This window comes from Solanum tuberosum, unplaced genomic scaffold (genome assembly GCF_000226075.1).
Source record: "Solanum tuberosum cultivar DM 1-3 516 R44 unplaced genomic scaffold, SolTub_3.0 scf00613, whole genome shotgun sequence".
NCBI lineage: Eukaryota > Viridiplantae > Streptophyta > Magnoliopsida > Solanales > Solanaceae > Solanum > Solanum tuberosum.
Genome location: NW_006239531.1, coordinates 193,362 through 210,028, shown reverse-complemented (window position 1 = coordinate 210,028; position 16,667 = coordinate 193,362). Strand labels below are relative to the sequence as shown.

At 33.0% G+C, this 16,667-nt stretch overlaps 3 protein-coding genes across 4 annotated transcripts; 2 read left to right on the top strand and 1 right to left on the bottom strand.

Moving 5' to 3' along the window:
- Window positions 1-1,091: 1,091 nt before the first annotated feature.
- Window positions 1,092-5,226, top strand: LOC102583948 (protein trichome birefringence-like 5). Its single transcript, XM_006366136.2, has 5 exons — window positions 1,092-2,048; window positions 3,593-3,785; window positions 3,915-4,108; window positions 4,408-4,563; window positions 4,733-5,226. Exons 1-5 carry the CDS (start codon window positions 1,285-1,287, stop codon window positions 5,031-5,033), a joined length of 1,608 nt encoding a protein of 535 aa, XP_006366198.1. The 5' UTR covers window positions 1,092-1,284; the 3' UTR covers window positions 5,034-5,226.
- Window positions 5,227-6,048: 822 nt separating this feature from the next.
- LOC102583389 (uncharacterized membrane protein At1g06890-like) lies at window positions 6,049-9,489 on the top strand. 2 transcript variants are annotated; one of them, XM_006366134.2, is made up of 7 exons: window positions 6,049-6,361; window positions 7,507-7,658; window positions 7,746-7,954; window positions 8,038-8,131; window positions 8,391-8,557; window positions 8,643-8,813; window positions 8,895-9,489. In XM_006366134.2, exons 1-7 carry the CDS (start codon window positions 6,289-6,291, stop codon window positions 9,139-9,141), a joined length of 1,113 nt encoding a protein of 370 aa, XP_006366196.1. In that variant the 5' UTR covers window positions 6,049-6,288; the 3' UTR covers window positions 9,142-9,489. The 2 variants fall into 2 exon arrangements, with proteins under 2 accessions (XP_006366196.1, XP_006366197.1); XM_006366135.2 differs by having other exon boundaries at window positions 8,643-8,797; window positions 8,895-9,096.
- Window positions 9,490-12,440: 2,951 nt separating this feature from the next.
- LOC102583064 (auxin efflux carrier component 2) lies at window positions 12,441-15,474 on the bottom strand. The gene is made up of 7 exons (XM_015304779.1): window positions 14,463-15,474; window positions 14,041-14,388; window positions 13,378-13,591; window positions 13,209-13,294; window positions 12,963-13,120; window positions 12,804-12,880; window positions 12,441-12,704 (listed from the first exon to the last, which is right to left on the bottom strand). The coding sequence occupies exons 1-7, from the start codon at window positions 15,406-15,408 to the stop codon at window positions 12,638-12,640; spliced, it is 1,896 nt and encodes a 631-aa protein (XP_015160265.1). The 5' UTR covers window positions 15,409-15,474; the 3' UTR covers window positions 12,441-12,637.
- Between the last annotated feature and the right edge of the window lie 1,193 nt (window positions 15,475-16,667).

Below are 16,667 nucleotides of genomic sequence, written 5' to 3'. Positions count from 1 at the left end.
AAAAAAAATTATTAATGTAATTTAGAATATAACATTATGTCAATTGTTATCGTATATAGAAATAAAATTGCTTTCATGATTGTTTTTATTTTTGTGGAGTTAGAAATCAATATTTTAATAAATACTTTCAATATTTAGAATATAACTTATGACAATTGTTATTGTATATAGAAATAAATTTGATTTCATGATTGTTTTTATTGTTGTGGAAGTTAGAAATCATTTTTTAATAAATACTTTCAATATTAAAACCAAAATAAATAGAAGTATTTCTATTATCGAAAACAATAATGAAATGTATCACAAAATTCACTGAAAAAGCAAACTACAAACACATTATACTTAAGTTGAAGCAGTAGAGATTTGAAAGGCTTTGAATTGATCTTTACGAATTGGTTGATCAATGATTAGTATTTTATCAGATGCAAAGCTTATGGTGCAAATATTACAAAAAGAAGATGATAACATTTTAGAAAATAGATACCACTTGCGAAAATATATGAAGATCGATAAACTTTTTCATATCAACATTTTATATATTCCTCAAATGCAAATTTTTTTAACTCATAATCTAACGCAATTCTCTATTTTCTTGCTACATAGAATTTTTTGGAATTCAACTTTCTCAATTTGGGTGTAAACGACGCATTTATGTCGTATGAACATTTGAAAAAGATTATTAAGTAATATATTGAAGTTGTTTACTGTAAAAAAAAAATAGTATAAAGTATAGAAATCTCATATTTTAAGAGGCTAATTACATCCTATCCCAAAAGTTTCCTCAATTACAAAAATCTCGAATTTTTCGTTGCTCTCGAATACATTCCTTGATTGTCTGATACATTACTAATGATATATATTACTTTATGGGAGGGATGTATCCAAGAGGGGAAATCTATGTATCCGAAAGGGAATAAGAATATATCCGAGAGGGGATTATGATATCTTAAATTGTGAATTTATGTAATTTTTTCAACAAAATATGTGAAGTTATATTGGGCCCGTATCACGGGCCTTAAATTATCTAGTAATACAATACATCCGAACAAAGTTAGTAGATATCCTACCTGAGTAATTTGATTTGAGAATAGAAAGGGTTGTGGAAAATTAGATTGGTAGATAAAGAATTACTATAATTCTGAATTTAAATATGGTAAGTTGACTCATTATTACTATTATTTACCAAAAAAAAATGGTTTATGTTGAGAGGTTATAGGAATTCATGTTTGTCGGCCTTATACATGGCTACAAAATCAGTCATAATGCCTTCTTCTTCTTCTTCATATGGCGCGTTATACTTGTATATTCTTTGTCCTTTTCTTCTTTATTTCAACTCTCTTCTTTTTCAGCAGAAAAATTGTTCAACCTACTCAAATACTCTCTGTTTACAGAGATACCCTTTCTCAAACCCCTATATTCTTGCAAAATCAGACCCCCATTTCACCAAAATCTGATCTTGATGATAGTTTGGTTAACCCCATTTCACCAAAGACTTCTACAGAGATACCCATTTTGCCAAAATCTGATTTTGATGGTAGTTTGGTTGAATCAGAGACCATTTCTAGTTCTAGTGAGACATCAAGATTTAAAGGACTTGAGGCTAATACAGAGATACCCATTTTGCCAAAATCTGATTTTGATGGTAGTTTGGTTGAATCAGAGACCATCTCTAGTTCTAATGAGACATCAAGGTTTCAAGGACTAGAGGTTAATACAGAGATACCCATTTTGGCAAAAACTGATTTTGATGATAATTTGGTTAAACCTATTTCACCTGAGACTAGTTCTAGTTCTAGTGAGAAGTCAAAATCTGATCTTGATGTAACATCAGAAACACCCAAATCTAGTTTAGTTGAGAAAAAGTCAAGACCCATTGGAGAAAGTTGTGATCTTTTTAAGGGAAGTTGGGTGAAAGATGAGAATCATCCAATTTATAAACCAGGGTCTTGCCCTTATGTGGATGAGGCTTTTGATTGTCAGACTAATGGTAGGCCAGACTCACAATATCTTAAATGGACATGGAAGCCACATGGATGTCATCTTCCAAGGTAACTTAAATTACTCATTCTTCTTTGTAAATGATGTATCTTTGAAGTTATTTTGTAGTTATATGTCCTTTGTTGAGCTGTCAACTTCTATCAACTACATGAGTTGGACATTCAAACAACAATTAGTAACCAATAATGATTTCCTACATTGTGATTGTGATTATATATTTCGGTGTTTTCGATGGTAGCTCTGTGTTCGAGTAAGGTAAACAGTTTTAATGGAGAGTGAAGTGCAATGTAATCATTTAAACAAAATGAATTCTTCTTCCTTAGCTGGACAAAAGTTTCTGGTTTCCATAAAGATTATATTTTGTCTTATTATGAGGTTGTTTGTCAATGAACGATTTGCGATTCTTGAAAGAAAGAGATGGTTAAGGTCTGTGGTTAAAGGAAGATTTTTAACTTTGAAGACTGAGATGGTTTTGTAGTCCAAGTTTGCAAGTTCTGATTGTGCCGTTATGATAAGAAACTCATGAATAGCCTGTCTTTTTACCATTCTAGTTGAAATCGTATTGGAACCGACTACTGGAAGTGTGTCTGATATGTAGAGGATAATGCAAATGGAAGGAGGTCTCAGGAACGAAAGATCACTTGGGTAAATTCCACAATAATTTGTAATGTCTGTTCAATTGGAAGATAATAAATGCAAATGTGTACCACTATAAATTGATTTCTTTTTTTAAATTACCGAGGACATGACTTTAGATAGGACGGAGTGGAGGTCGCGTAGTAGGGTAGAAGGTTAGTAGGGGTAGAGTATTGTCTTGCCTTGCGAAGGTTTAGGCTTGTTAGTGCCTGGTGTAGTACTAGTCATATCCTTGTAGTTCTTGCCACATGTATATTATTGTATGTCAATTATTTTGCTATTTTTGTTTCTCTCTTGTAGACGTTCCACTGCTTTCCTTATTAACTGCTATTCTTTCTTCATTGTCTTCTTTTTTACTTGGGTTGATGCACTCGGGCCGAGGGTCTTTCGGAAACAACCTCTTTACCTCCATGAAGTAGTGGTAAGGTCTGCGTACACTCTACCCTCCGCAAATCCCACTTAGTGGGATTTCACTGGGTATGTTGTTGTTAGTACAGAAAAAACCTGCTACTATAAATAGATTAACTGTTAAGATAAGGAGTTAGTAATTGTTATAGGTTTTGACTATTAGAGAAAATTGGCAAGTATTGATTAGTATCTACACTAAAGATTTGGTTGACTATTTCCCAAGGATGTACTCTTGTTTTTGTTTTGTGTTGCCAAGGCTATAATCCTGTTTGTGTAATAATCTTCTTCTCTTCATGTTGTTAGACTAAGTAGGCGTTTGGCCATGTGATATCATATCACGATTTCAACTTAGTAAAATACTTCACGTTATAGTTAAAAATACTAAGGGTGGAGTTCGACTTAGTAAAAGTTGTGTGTCAAATGGTGTGCTCTAGATTTCAACTGATTCATATGATGATAAAACTTTTTCATCTCGTTGATAAATAGCCAGTCATTTGTTGATTCTGGGGACTACTTATAGTATCCTTAAACCAGTTATATTTTTTTGTAGGTTTAGTCCATCAGATTTTTTGAAGAGATTGAAAGGAAAGAGGCTGATGCTGGTTGGGGACTCAATGAACCGGAACCAGTTCGAATCTCTCCTTTGCCTTCTTCGTGAAGGCCTCGCTAATAAGAGTAAAATGTACGAGATCCATGGGTATAAGATAACAAAAGGAAGAGGCTATTATGTTTTCAAATTTGAGGTGATTTTGCGTATGCATTTATTAAGATTTCATTCTAGCTAAATTGACACCATTTATATCAATGATGAAATGTTGCGAAAGCTTCTTAGAAAAGAGAGCAGTGAGGACTAAAATATTATGGTTTCGCAGGATTATAACTGCACAGTTGAATTCGTGCGCTCACACTTCCTTGCTAGAGAAGGAGTACGTATCAATCCTCAAGGAAGCTCAAATCCAACTCTATCTATAGATCGCATAGACAAAACATCTAAGCGTTGGAAGGGAGCTGACATTCTTATCTTCAATACAGGGCATTGGTGGACTCATGGAAAGACTGCCAGGGGGTATATTTTATTCTTCTTACGATATATGCAACATATCATTTGAGGTTCTTTTCTGAGATGCAACATATATGCTATCTGAGGTTCTCTTATCTGAGCTGAAGGATCATTTGACTTATCGTTCTATAGTGATCTGAGAGCATTATAGCTTACTTCAAGGCTGATATCCTTATAAACGAACCGGTCTCTTTGGCACAATATCTTTTCTTATTTTCTACTGTATATTCTCAGTCCTTGTGTTTTTTCTAGTTTGACTAAACGGAGCTGCAGGGGCATCTAAGACGAGGTTTTTGTTGGTGCAGGAAAAATTATTATAAAGAAGGTGACCAAGTATACCCTAAATTTGATGCCGTTGAAGCTTATAGGAGAGCATTGAAGACCTGGGCTAAGTGGATTGACGAAAACATGAACCGTGAAAAGTTGATTATATATCGTGGGTACTCTTCAGCTCATTATAGGTACTTACTGTTGCTTCCACAATAGAATCTTTTGAAACCAAATGCTAAGGTTTGTCCAAGTAAAAACTCGCCTCATTAACTCATCAAGATCGACCTTAAATAGCATTTCCATTTGGTTGCATCATGTATGATGTACAAATTTGTGTAACATTTACTTGTACCTAAACAGAGGCGGAGATTGGGATTCAGGTGGAAGTTGTAATAAAGAGAGTGAACCTGTTTCGAAAGGTGCTATCCTTGGAAACTATCCTTTAAAAATGAAGATTGTGGAGGAGGTGATTAAGGAAATGCAGTTTCCAGTAGTCCTTTTAAACGTAACACAGTCAACAAATTTCCGCAAGGATGGCCACCCGTCTGTGTATGGTAAGGTTGGTAAAAAGGGTAAGCAAGATTGTAGCCATTGGTGTCTACCGGGAGTCCCCGATGCATGGAATGAGCTAATCTATGCCACTTTGGTGTTGCAACAATGAGCTGAGGCCTGAGGCTGTTGTGCAGCAAATGTAACAGTGTCTTGTAACATTGTAAAATGAGATGAATATAGTTAAATCATTTTTTAATGAAGTTGCATCACTTCAGTTTTTTTGTACTAAAAATAGACAGTATGTTCTTATTTCTGGGATAACTCACTTCAAGTTTTGTAATACCAAACCTTGTGTTGCTTCATTAATTAGCAATGTTATATTATTTCTTTTTTTGTAGAGAAGTATTCGAAAACACTTTTAAACTTGGCGTAAATTATTAGTTTCATCTTCAAACTATTGACAGTCTTAAGAACATTCATCTACTTTACTAAATGAATTTAAATACACCCCTAATTTTGCACCCTAAATTCTCGTCAAATTTAGGGGTGTTTTCAATACTTGTTCCTCATTCCTACAAGATTTTGAAACCACTTGTTATGTCATGTGGCAAATCGTATGTTTATTTAAGTTGAGTTAGTCAATTAGAGGGGTGTTTTAAGGCTATCAATACTTCAAAATGAAATTAATAATTTACATCAAATTTAGAGTTGTTATCGATACTTAACTCATCTTATTTTTTTAGGTGGAAAAAGCAAACAAAAAAAAAGACAATCAAATAGTATAGTATTGACTAATTTCAACTTAAATCCTCATTTGGAACTATTTAAATGTGGTCCTACAAACAAATAATGATCTACTTGACCTAATCTCTTAATCACAATGGAGTGGGGACCCATTAACTAATACTCCTTCCGTTCAATTTATAACTTATTTTTCTTTTTTATCCATTTGAAAAAGGACATATTTTTATATTAAGTAACAATTTAATTTTAATATCCATTTTACCCCTTAATAAAATGATTTATAGCCACATAAATATTTATAATTTATTTTAGATCACAAATTTCAATAATCTTAACTTTATATCGAATCAAACTAACTTGAAACGGAGAGGGTAATAATAATGATTAACTTCAAATCTAAACGGCTCTATCTTTTATTATTACTTCGAAATTCCAATTAATGGTGTTCAACTGTCGGTGCATGCCCGTGATTTTCTCCGACAATACTATACGCTTTGTCACTTGTACCAAAGCCTTTTAACTCAAATCACTCCGCTTAGCCCGACAAAGTCACAAAACCCTCTTTCCTTAAAAAAAATCAATACTGATTACTCACTAATCTCTGAGATTGTCATTTTCTTTCATTTATTTTGAGTGAATGGTAGCTAGCTGATACAGAAATTAGTTAGATAGAGAGAAAGATGATGGGTTTTTTGATGAGAAAAGATGTGAGGAAATTACTCAAGAGGAAGGACAGTGATGCTGGTGAAAAAGGTACTTAATTACTTCAAGATTTAGTTTTTTCCCCTTTTTTCCTTGTGGGGTTTTGCTAAAATGTGTAAAGGTGTAATCTTTGTACATTATGTCATTGAGGGATTTGGTTGTTATTGGGTAATTGGATATTTCTGTGGATTCTTGGTGTTCATTGTCTTGTCATTTCTGTTGATCTTTTTGTTGTTGTATGGAATTCATCACCAACTAACTAATCTAGAAATTTGAAGAATTGGGAGGAGAAATCTGTATTCATATGTTAGCGCTCCAATGGTGTGGTGACAATGAAGTGGTTTGGAATCCTGAGGTCTCGGTTCAAAACTCAGTGGAGAGACAATAACACTAGGTGGGTTTTTTCATCTATCCTAACCTGGTGGATAGAGTTATCTGGGAGGTGGCACGTATTTCGTGGAATTAGTCTAGGACAGAGTTACCTGGGAGGTGGCACATATCTCGTAGAATTAGTCTAAGATAGAGTTACCTGGTATTTGTTACTGGTGGGAGATGACACGTATCTCCTGGAATTAGTGTAGGACATAGCCACCTGAGAGGTGGCACATTGGAATTAGTCTAGCACAGAGTTACCTGGTATATGTTGCTTGTTGCTGGTGGGAGGTGGCAGTATCCCCTAGAATTAGTCTAGGATAGAGTTACCTGGGAGGTGACACATATCTCGTGGAATTAGTTTAGGACAGAGTTACCTGGTATCTGTTGATGGTTTGAGGTGACACGTATCCCGTAGAATTAGTCGAGGTGTGGGAAAGCTGTCCCGGACACCACGGTCATCAAAAGAAAAAAATACTCCATATGTTAGCAACCAATTGTGATATATGTTTGCAATTGACCGAAATGAAAACATATGTATTCTCCCTGTTTGCCCTGAGTTTTTACTTAAATGGAACAATGACTATATTCCATAACTTCACCTTTGCTCCTGTCAAGTTATTGTATTCACAAATTCTTCGATTGAGCTAACTGTTCTAATACTTATGAATGGTTTTCCTCTGCACTTAAAAGGCTAAACTTTATGAAATACATAAGCTCTTTCTACAAGATGTTTGATATTCATGGTCTAGTAGTCTATTGTTCAACGGTCAATTTGATTCCTACAGAAGAAAAGATTTTCTATGTTCCTTTTCTTGATGCAGGAAGAGCATTGGAGGAGGTACGGGCGTCTTTGTTTAGCAAATTACGAGAATTTGGAGGTGGGAAACGTCAACAAACTACCTTATGGGGGCCTACGGTTGCTTTGACATTCAATTTTTTTGTTTCTGTTAGTATCATCTTGATGAACAAATTGGTCAGTCTACTTAACCTTAATCTAACTGAAAGTAGATATTACACCTTTTAGAGATCGTAACATTTGCTTTCCTCTTCTCTCTTCCAGGTTCTTGTTACAGTCGGATTTAACTATCCAATTTTCCTCTCTTTCCTACATTATGTCTGTAGCTGGTTGATAATGGCAATTCTTAATGCTCTCTCCATCCTTTCCTTGTCTACGCCATCAAAATCGACAAAATATTCATCGTTGTTGTCTCTTGGTATAGTTATGTCACTTTCGACTGGGCTTGCAAATGTGAGTTTGAAGTATAATAGGTGAGACTTATGGTAATCTATTCTCCTCTAAAATCTTAACAGGTCTTCTTTCTTGATAGTTAACAAGCACGATATATTTCCAGTGTAGGATTTTACCAGATGGCAAAGATTGCAGTAACACCAGCTATCGTTTTAGCTGAATTTGTTCTCTTTCGGAAGAAAATTTCTTTCTTAAAGGTAACTGCTTCTTACTGCTAATATACAGTGTATGCTTGTAGCCTAGTGGAGAGCTAGGTTTAGTTTCTTTACGCATTGTTTTTCGTTTCCATATGCCGTTAGTATTCTTGGAAAAAATTCCTACTTTTTTTTTGAGTATGTGGAGTATGCCTTCTATGATAACCAATTACTATGGTTAGTTTATTCAACGCAATGATTTCCGTTTGGTCCGTCTGCATCTCCCTTGATAAGAATATTGATCTGTAGCCTTATGTTTCAGGTGCTTGCACTCACTGTTGTATCAGTAGGTGTTGCTGTTGCTACGGTGACAGATTTGCAGTTTCATTTCTTCGGTGCTTGCATTGCAGTAGCATGGATAGTACCAAGTGCAGTTAATAAAATACTATGGTCCAATCTCCAGCAGCAGGAGAATTGGACTGCTCTGGCGTATGCTCCAAAACGAATTTCCTTCTTTTAATTTTTAATCACTTCATTGTATTTTCGTACCTCAAATTTTCATTTCTGGTGACAGGCTAATGTGGAAAACCACACCGATTACATTATTCTTTCTGGTGATGTTGATGCCATATCTTGATCCTCCCGGTGTCCTTTCATTTAAGTGGGACTTTTACAACTCGACAATCATTGGTGCCTCAGCTGTTCTTGGTTTCTTGCTTCAGTGGTCAGGTGCTCTCGCACTTGGGTATGCATTGCTTAGTACATCATTTGGAAATTGAAAAGTTTGTTATTATATATGCTTCTAATTATGTTTTCGTCTATTTAGGGCAACATCTGCAACAACTCATGTGGTACTTGGACAATTTAAAACGTGTGTCATTCTACTCGGAGGTTTTCTTATCTTTGGTTCAAATCCGGGTCCAATTAGCATACTAGGAGCCATTACGGCTCTTGTTGGTATGTCTCTCTACACTTACCTTAACTTGCAGCCCTCGTCCTCTAAACAATCTCCATCGAAATCAAAGCTAGGCAAAGAAAATGCAGATGGAAGTCATGCTGATGAATCTGTGTAGTGAAACTCTGGACCAACAGATTAAGTTTTGTGAATGGAGGAGCAATTCACTAACCACGTAAAGCTTATCGCCCCCCTGTATTTGGTAACAAATGATAGCTAACATGAGCGTTTTATAAAGTTACGTTGTATATTCAAGTACAATGACTTTTGCTATACGCAATGTTTGTCAAGGGGACGATTGGATTCGTCTTCTTGAACAGCTAGCTAGAATGAGGAGACCAAAAAAGAAACAGAAGAAAGGACTACAAGTCACTATTAAGCATTCTTCACTGCTATGTATTTTATATGTATATGATTTATGGAGTCAATTCTCTCTCAATGAAATGTCTATCCTTATTTTCTGAGATATTTTTGTTATTTGTGTCAAAGTGTGAAATTTCACTTCTTTTGTCTATCATATCCATATGCTTGTTGTGCGCAATTTGGATTTAGTCGGGCTCCATTGTGGACTTCAGACACCAGGTGGAAAATTAAAAATAATATCCATATGATTGCCAACTAGGGCAAAAACACAATTAAGCACATACATATGTTGTCATATCAATCTCCAACGGTCAAATGTTTGTACTTAACTAATTAAAAACATGAAACGAAATCTTAAGTGAAGGACTTTATATACCGAATGTATATAAATATAATATATTAATTTACTATTGGGTTATAAGGTAATCCGTTCAGAAAAAATTTCAAACCTTTAAAAATCGATAATCCGATAATATAAAAATCAACTATTAAACCAATGACCCATTACCGATAAATTAATAACTTTTTTTTAATTTTGATTATCGATATTAGTTCGATTTTAAGCAGCCCTACTTTTACTTGTTATTTTAAATTTTGCACATCTATTAAGAAACAATAAGTAATTATTTTTTTGTGAAAATATATTCTTAGAAATGATAGTAGTGAAAAATAAAAATGAAGCGATGGAGTAATCAATATGCCAATAATACAATTTCCCACGCTAAATCTTTTGGAAATTGTTGTACGGAAAATGGAAAATATATATGGAGTCAAACGTAACGGTTATTCATCCTTTTCTTTCAACCTGACTTTCCGATGGAGCCTTTTGTCACGGACTTAGACTCTAACTAAGCTCTCTATACGACACTTGACAGTTTACTCATGAATTTTTTATAAAGTTCGTGAACGAATAGTCAAGTACCGCACAATATGTTTAATAAAAGTCTAAGACCGTGACACCTTGTTGTCCAGCTTAACTCAAGCCCAATTTAATATGTATAAAACTCATAATTAATTTTTCATATAAGCTTGGTATATATCATAACTTGGATAATGTAAAAATAACTTGCTAGAAACAGCTAAATTAAAACAACAGTGTAAAAATAAATTAATTCTACACATTTTTAAATAGATCTAGATGGATGATAAGTTAGAGAATGCATCCTTTTCTTTCTAATGGCTCCAAAGTATGTGTACTTTAATTAACAAGATATGATAAGTAATAATTTATCTACAAATCAAAATTGGGTCATGTGATGTTGTAAACTTGTAGAGCTGGTAAGATCCATTATGTTCAGGCTTAGAGGAACATTATCACATGCATTATATTGCTTCTACACAACTCATAATTAAAAAAATATTCTCTTCGCCTCAATTTATACGATACTTTTAAGATTTTGAGGTTCAGACAAAATTATTTTTTACTGCAATGAATTTTGTGCCATGGATACGTACAAACTTTGGTGATTGACTGAGGTAAATAGTACTCCCTCCGTTCTTATTTACGTGTCGTCTTTTATTAAAAATAAATGTTATTTAATACTTGTCATTGTATAAAATCAATATATAAATGACGCTATTCTTCTTATTTTACCATTAAGAGTTATTAGCCTTCAAAATATGCATTTGACTAACATAGAAAAATTAAGTAAATTATTCATATTCATTGATCAAATTAATTAATTAATGTTCATTGATTGAAAACTTCACTTTAAGAAAACATTAAATAAGGGTAAACTAATAAACTTACATAGTTTATTAAGGAACATGAATTCTAAAATGATGACAACTAAATAGGAACGAAGGGAATACAAGGGAGTAAAATTAATGGAACTAGAAAACAACTTGTAATTACAAATATACTTCATCCGTTTCTATTTATATGTCACCATTTTAGATTTCACGTCTCTTAAGAAACTATGTACTAAGTTTTGTTATTTTACCCTTATTTAGTGTTTTCTTAAAGTCAAATTTTCAATCAAACATAAATTAATTTATAAACATGAATCAATCATTTAGTTTTCCTATGTTGGCCAAATTCATACTTTCAGGACTAATAACTTTAAGAAAAATAGTATCGTTTATGCATTGGTTTTTATGACAAATATTAAGAATTATTTATTTTTAATAAATACGACACAAATAGAAACGAAGGAAGTATTGAGTAAACATTCAAAAGTGTTCAATTGCCAGTTTCCTACTAAAGGCCGTATTCACATATTTCAAAATTTTAAAAATGAGAATAGTAAATCTTGGAACAATGCACTGAAGCTAAATTTTCTCTTTTTCCCACTATGATTTTATTCAATTTAATCTTTCACGTGCATGTACAATATTTGAAAAAAAACTCATCAAATAGTCAAATTTTGCCAACGTAACATCATCGAAATAAAATAAATATTAATTTTCTGCAAAAATGAAAAAGGATCAAATCTACCTCGTTTGACTTCTATTTTATTATAAAATAATGAACTATTTTCATACTTAAACGGTACTAAAAGTAGAAGAGTCAATAAGTCACCCTTCTCGTTAGAGTCAAGTGACTTTCACTCTTTCAAATTCATTATATTCAGAGGTCTCGTTAGAGTCAAGTGACTTTCACTTTTTCAAATTCATTATATTCAGAAGCCTAATGATTGATAATAGTTCACAGTCCGACTGCTAATTCAAGTTACAGATTTCACATCTACTTATTTCGAGATAAAGATATGTTGGTCTTATGATTGCTAATTGAGGCCTAAGGTAAAGAAGTAATTGTGTTAAGCGTAATAGCAATGACTTTAGAGGAATTATTAGCCGTTAAGAGAAAGAAATATTGAATAAGGTCATTCATCCGCTGAGTTGACCGAAAGAAGTAAACAAAGAGTCTTATTCTAAAGAAAAGTCTATTCCTATTCTAGAATCCTGCAAACTATAAATCGAAAGTACTTGCATTCACCGCTACAATTGGACTCAAACAATATGTCAAATGTTTAGATCTGAACTAGCTACAACTTTAATATTACTTAGTAAATAAAAGTAATAATTCAACATGAATTAATAATTCTAGTACTATTGATGACAAGTTCTTCCTAGCTAACTAACTATAAATTTTTTAAAAACTACAAAATTAAAGAAAAAAAATGAAAATAAATTAATACATTTTTTTGTATAATAATATAATTAAGTAGTCACATGCTAGAGGAGCATATAGTAGTTTCCATATTGTTGAATCCATTGAACTTATCTGTCTCTGTTCCCCATGCCTACGTCTACACACCAAGAAGCACATAATATAATATTGTAATTGGTAACGCAACTAGCATTCCAAATATAACCCTGTCAAATAAAAACAATTTAAATAATCAACGCACCGAAGCAGAAGCAGAAACAGATTCAGAATTTAAATTCAAATTAAAGATAGACGAAAGTACTTACGCGGTACTTAGTATATCAGGGTGGAGATTGTATTCTTTTGCAAACACAAACGGAACAATGCCTTGGGGCAGAGCAGCCTACAAGTTATATATAAGTCAATTAACGTCAGTATATATAAGTTAAACTTATGACTTTATTATTGTTAATGTATATATATACCTGAACGATAGCAACATGTAGTAATACACCGCGAAGACCAATAGCAATCGAAGTAGCAGCAATAACAGCAGGTCCTGTTAAGAACCTAACTGCCATGGAAAATGTAGCAACAGATTTTCCACAAGCTATGATCTTTGGTTGTAAAGCCATGAATAGACCTATATACATAATAATTGTGTTATATATATATATATATATATATGTTAGTTACTTAATTCTTTATTTTATGAATGATAATGTATATACCTAGACTAAACATAGCCATTCCGAGACCAGCATCTGATAGAATTGAGATCGAACCTTTTACAATCGAAGGCATTTGAATATTCCATCTGCAAAAAAATTGACATCATCATTAATCCAGCAAGTGAACGCTCACCAGCAAGATCAAAGTTCACATATATTTTTGAAATACCTGAATGAGACGAGGGACCAAATGAGTCCAATCAAACTTGCATAGGTGTTTGGATTTCTTATCAACTTCCTCCATACCATTATAAGGATTAGCCTTGTCATAACACTTGCCGGAGGCATTTGTGATTTCTTTTCTCCATCTTCCATGTTCTTCGAACCATCCTCAATCTCTATTTCTTTTTCTACGTTTCCTTTACTAACCGAACTTGCATTCTCTATATATCAATTAAGTCAACACACGAACGAACACAAGTTAACAACAATAACAATAACTGAGTATAACAAGACCTCTCGTATTCAAACAGAGAGCGTTTTACTTTCAAAATGAGACTCTCTGATGTTATTTAGTTGGTAGTAGCTTCAATAGCTTGAAAAATAAGATAGATTACCCTAAATAGAGTACTAAAATTTGTTTGTATGCAAATGAATTTTTTTTATCAATCTAAAAGCACTTGGTTGGATTGAAGAAGGTTAACTAAAGTAAAGTAAACAAGGACAAGAAACTTATAACAAGAAGCCAAAAAAGGTGAAAAGGACACCTTATTTCAATCTTTTGCATGCGCTAGAGACAAAAGATATGACAAAGAAAAAAAAGACTTTACTACTTCTCAATTAATACGACACTTTTCCTTTTTCGAGAGTCAAACAGTTTAAGTTTCATTACCTCTTGCTGCTGCTATCTCTTGTTGAAGAACAGCTTTGGATGCATCAAGAACTCCAAGTTCACTCGAATCACCTCTGTTAATCGCGTGTTTATGATTACCTTCAGATGTAGGAGAAGCACTTGAACTCCAAACAAACATATGAAGCTCTTTACTATTGTTATTACTATTCGACATTGGTACTGGTATTGGCACCGGCACTGGCACTGACACTGGCGTTGGCACTCCACTTCCACTTCCAACTTCCTTTTTCCTTTGTCCGGAAAACATAGGATTTGGAGGCGGATACACCAATCCATTAGTAGAAGCATTACTACCACTGTTGTATAGCTCCCCGCTCATACTCCTACCTGTCCAGACATATTATAATCAGAAGACGATGAGATGATCATACAGTTCAATATGCATTTTATTACTACTTTACCTCCTCTGTTCTTCTTATTGCTTCCAATCTTCGACATCTCCTCTTCAAAATTAGAAGTTCGCGGTGTTGGCCCTTTAGATGACTGCACAGAAAACACATCTCCACCATAGCTATTCGTATACCCATGCTTCGGACTAGCTGTTTTACTAGCAAACATCGCGTAAAAATCACTCTGATTAAAACTAGACGCTCTTGGAGTTGGTTCTCGAGACGATTGCACTGAGTAAATCTCAACACCAGTTAAATTCGAAGCTCTTGGAGTCATGTTATTCGATTGCAATATCCCCTTATTATAAGACGAAATAATCGAAGAAGCAGAGGATCTTCTAACTATAACATGTAGTTTTCCATCGTCCCCAATTTCAGCATCAGCCTGTAATGGTTCACGTCCGTTAAGTGAAATTACGTCAGATTCAACTCGAAACGAAGTAATCGAAGCTGCAGTTTCAGGGAATTGCTCTCCGATTAGTAACTTTGCTCCTCTGTATTCGAACATAAAAAGCATGAGAGTATACCAAATCACACTTTGCATAACAACAATTTGAACCATGAGATTCCCTGAGAAATCTCCGTACATTGCTTTAAGCAATGGAATACCCATAACTAATGTATTAGGCAAAGTCGATAGTGAAAACAGAGTAATCACCCATTCTAAACTTCCTCTTTTGCTAAAAACATGCCAGATGAAAAGCGCGAAAAGGATAACAACTTTTTGAAGGGAATCAGCAGCAATGAAATGGTAATTCATTGAGTAAGGATCATTAGTAGATATGAAATGAAAACCGAGCAGAGGAACAGCGAAAACCGCTACGAATCGATTGATTCCAGAGCACTGATCGGGGGTGAAGATTTTCCACCATCGAACAGAACCATAAGCTAATATCATAGCAACATATAAAGGTATAATTGCTGCAAGAACATCATATATGTCTTTGCCATTAATCATGGCTGTTAAGTAAAAATAAAATTTCAGACCAAAAAAATGAGGAAGAAAAGAGAGAAAAGTATGAAAGTAAACTAACAAAGATGATGAAATGTATACTACCTCTTTCCACTTTATATTACATATAGTTCAAATTTCGAGAATCCAACAAAAATCTTATAAAATATATTAATAAAGATTATATATTTGAATACAAGGATAAAAGTTTAAGTAGAAAATTTTTCACTATAAATGTGCCCTTTGATAATTTCAAATTTATGTACTTCAATTTTGGATATTTATAAGTAAGCACTTAAATTTGTATAAAATTGAACAAATACATATGCATCATACGTGTCACAATACACGTAGGACATAAATTGTTAGGTAAGATGCTACATGGAAAGTGTGTGTCTATTTGTTCAACTTTATACAAATTTAAGTGTCTACTTATGCACACTCAAAGTTGAAGAACATACATGTGAGTTGAAGCTAAGTTAAAGGGCATATTTGTGTCTTATGCCAATAAATGATATTAAAATTCAAATTATGGCATATATACTACTTTCTTTAATTCATATAAAGTGATTTATTGAAATTTTCTTTTATAGTTAAAAACAAATAAATTTAATGTTACATATTTATCATTTCTTTTAATGAGGTTCTTAACTATACCATATTTTTTAAAAGATTACTTAGGAATAATCTAAAAAAAGTAATAGTGGAAAATAGTCTTTAGTTTTTTTTCATATTTATCCATTCTTTTAATGAGGTTCTTAACTACACCATTTTTTCTAAAAGATTACTTTAAGAATAAAAAAAGAATAGCCTATAATTTTTTTTAATTTTCCAACCGTTCACTTAATATGGACTTAAGGAAGTAATTATATGAAGAGACCACTCCTTCTGTTCACTTTTACTTGTCTAATATTTGACTTGATTTTATTATATTACTATTTAAATATAATAAATTAAATATTTGAAAAAATTTATTGAAAAATAAGAATAATTAATAATAAGAATAATTTAAAAATTAGGTGATAAATTATATCTTAATTTTTTAAATTAAATAAATAAAAAATAGGAATTCATTTTTAATAAATATAACGGATAAATAAAAATGGATAGGAGGAAGTAGTTTATTGGTCAAAGGAGGTAGGGACGTATGGTAATTAAATGGAGAAATTAATTAAATTATATTCGGTTAATCTTCCTCTTCATGCGATTGCATGTAAAAGGGGGGAAAAGTTTTGACTTATCAGACACTATTTATTATATGAAGT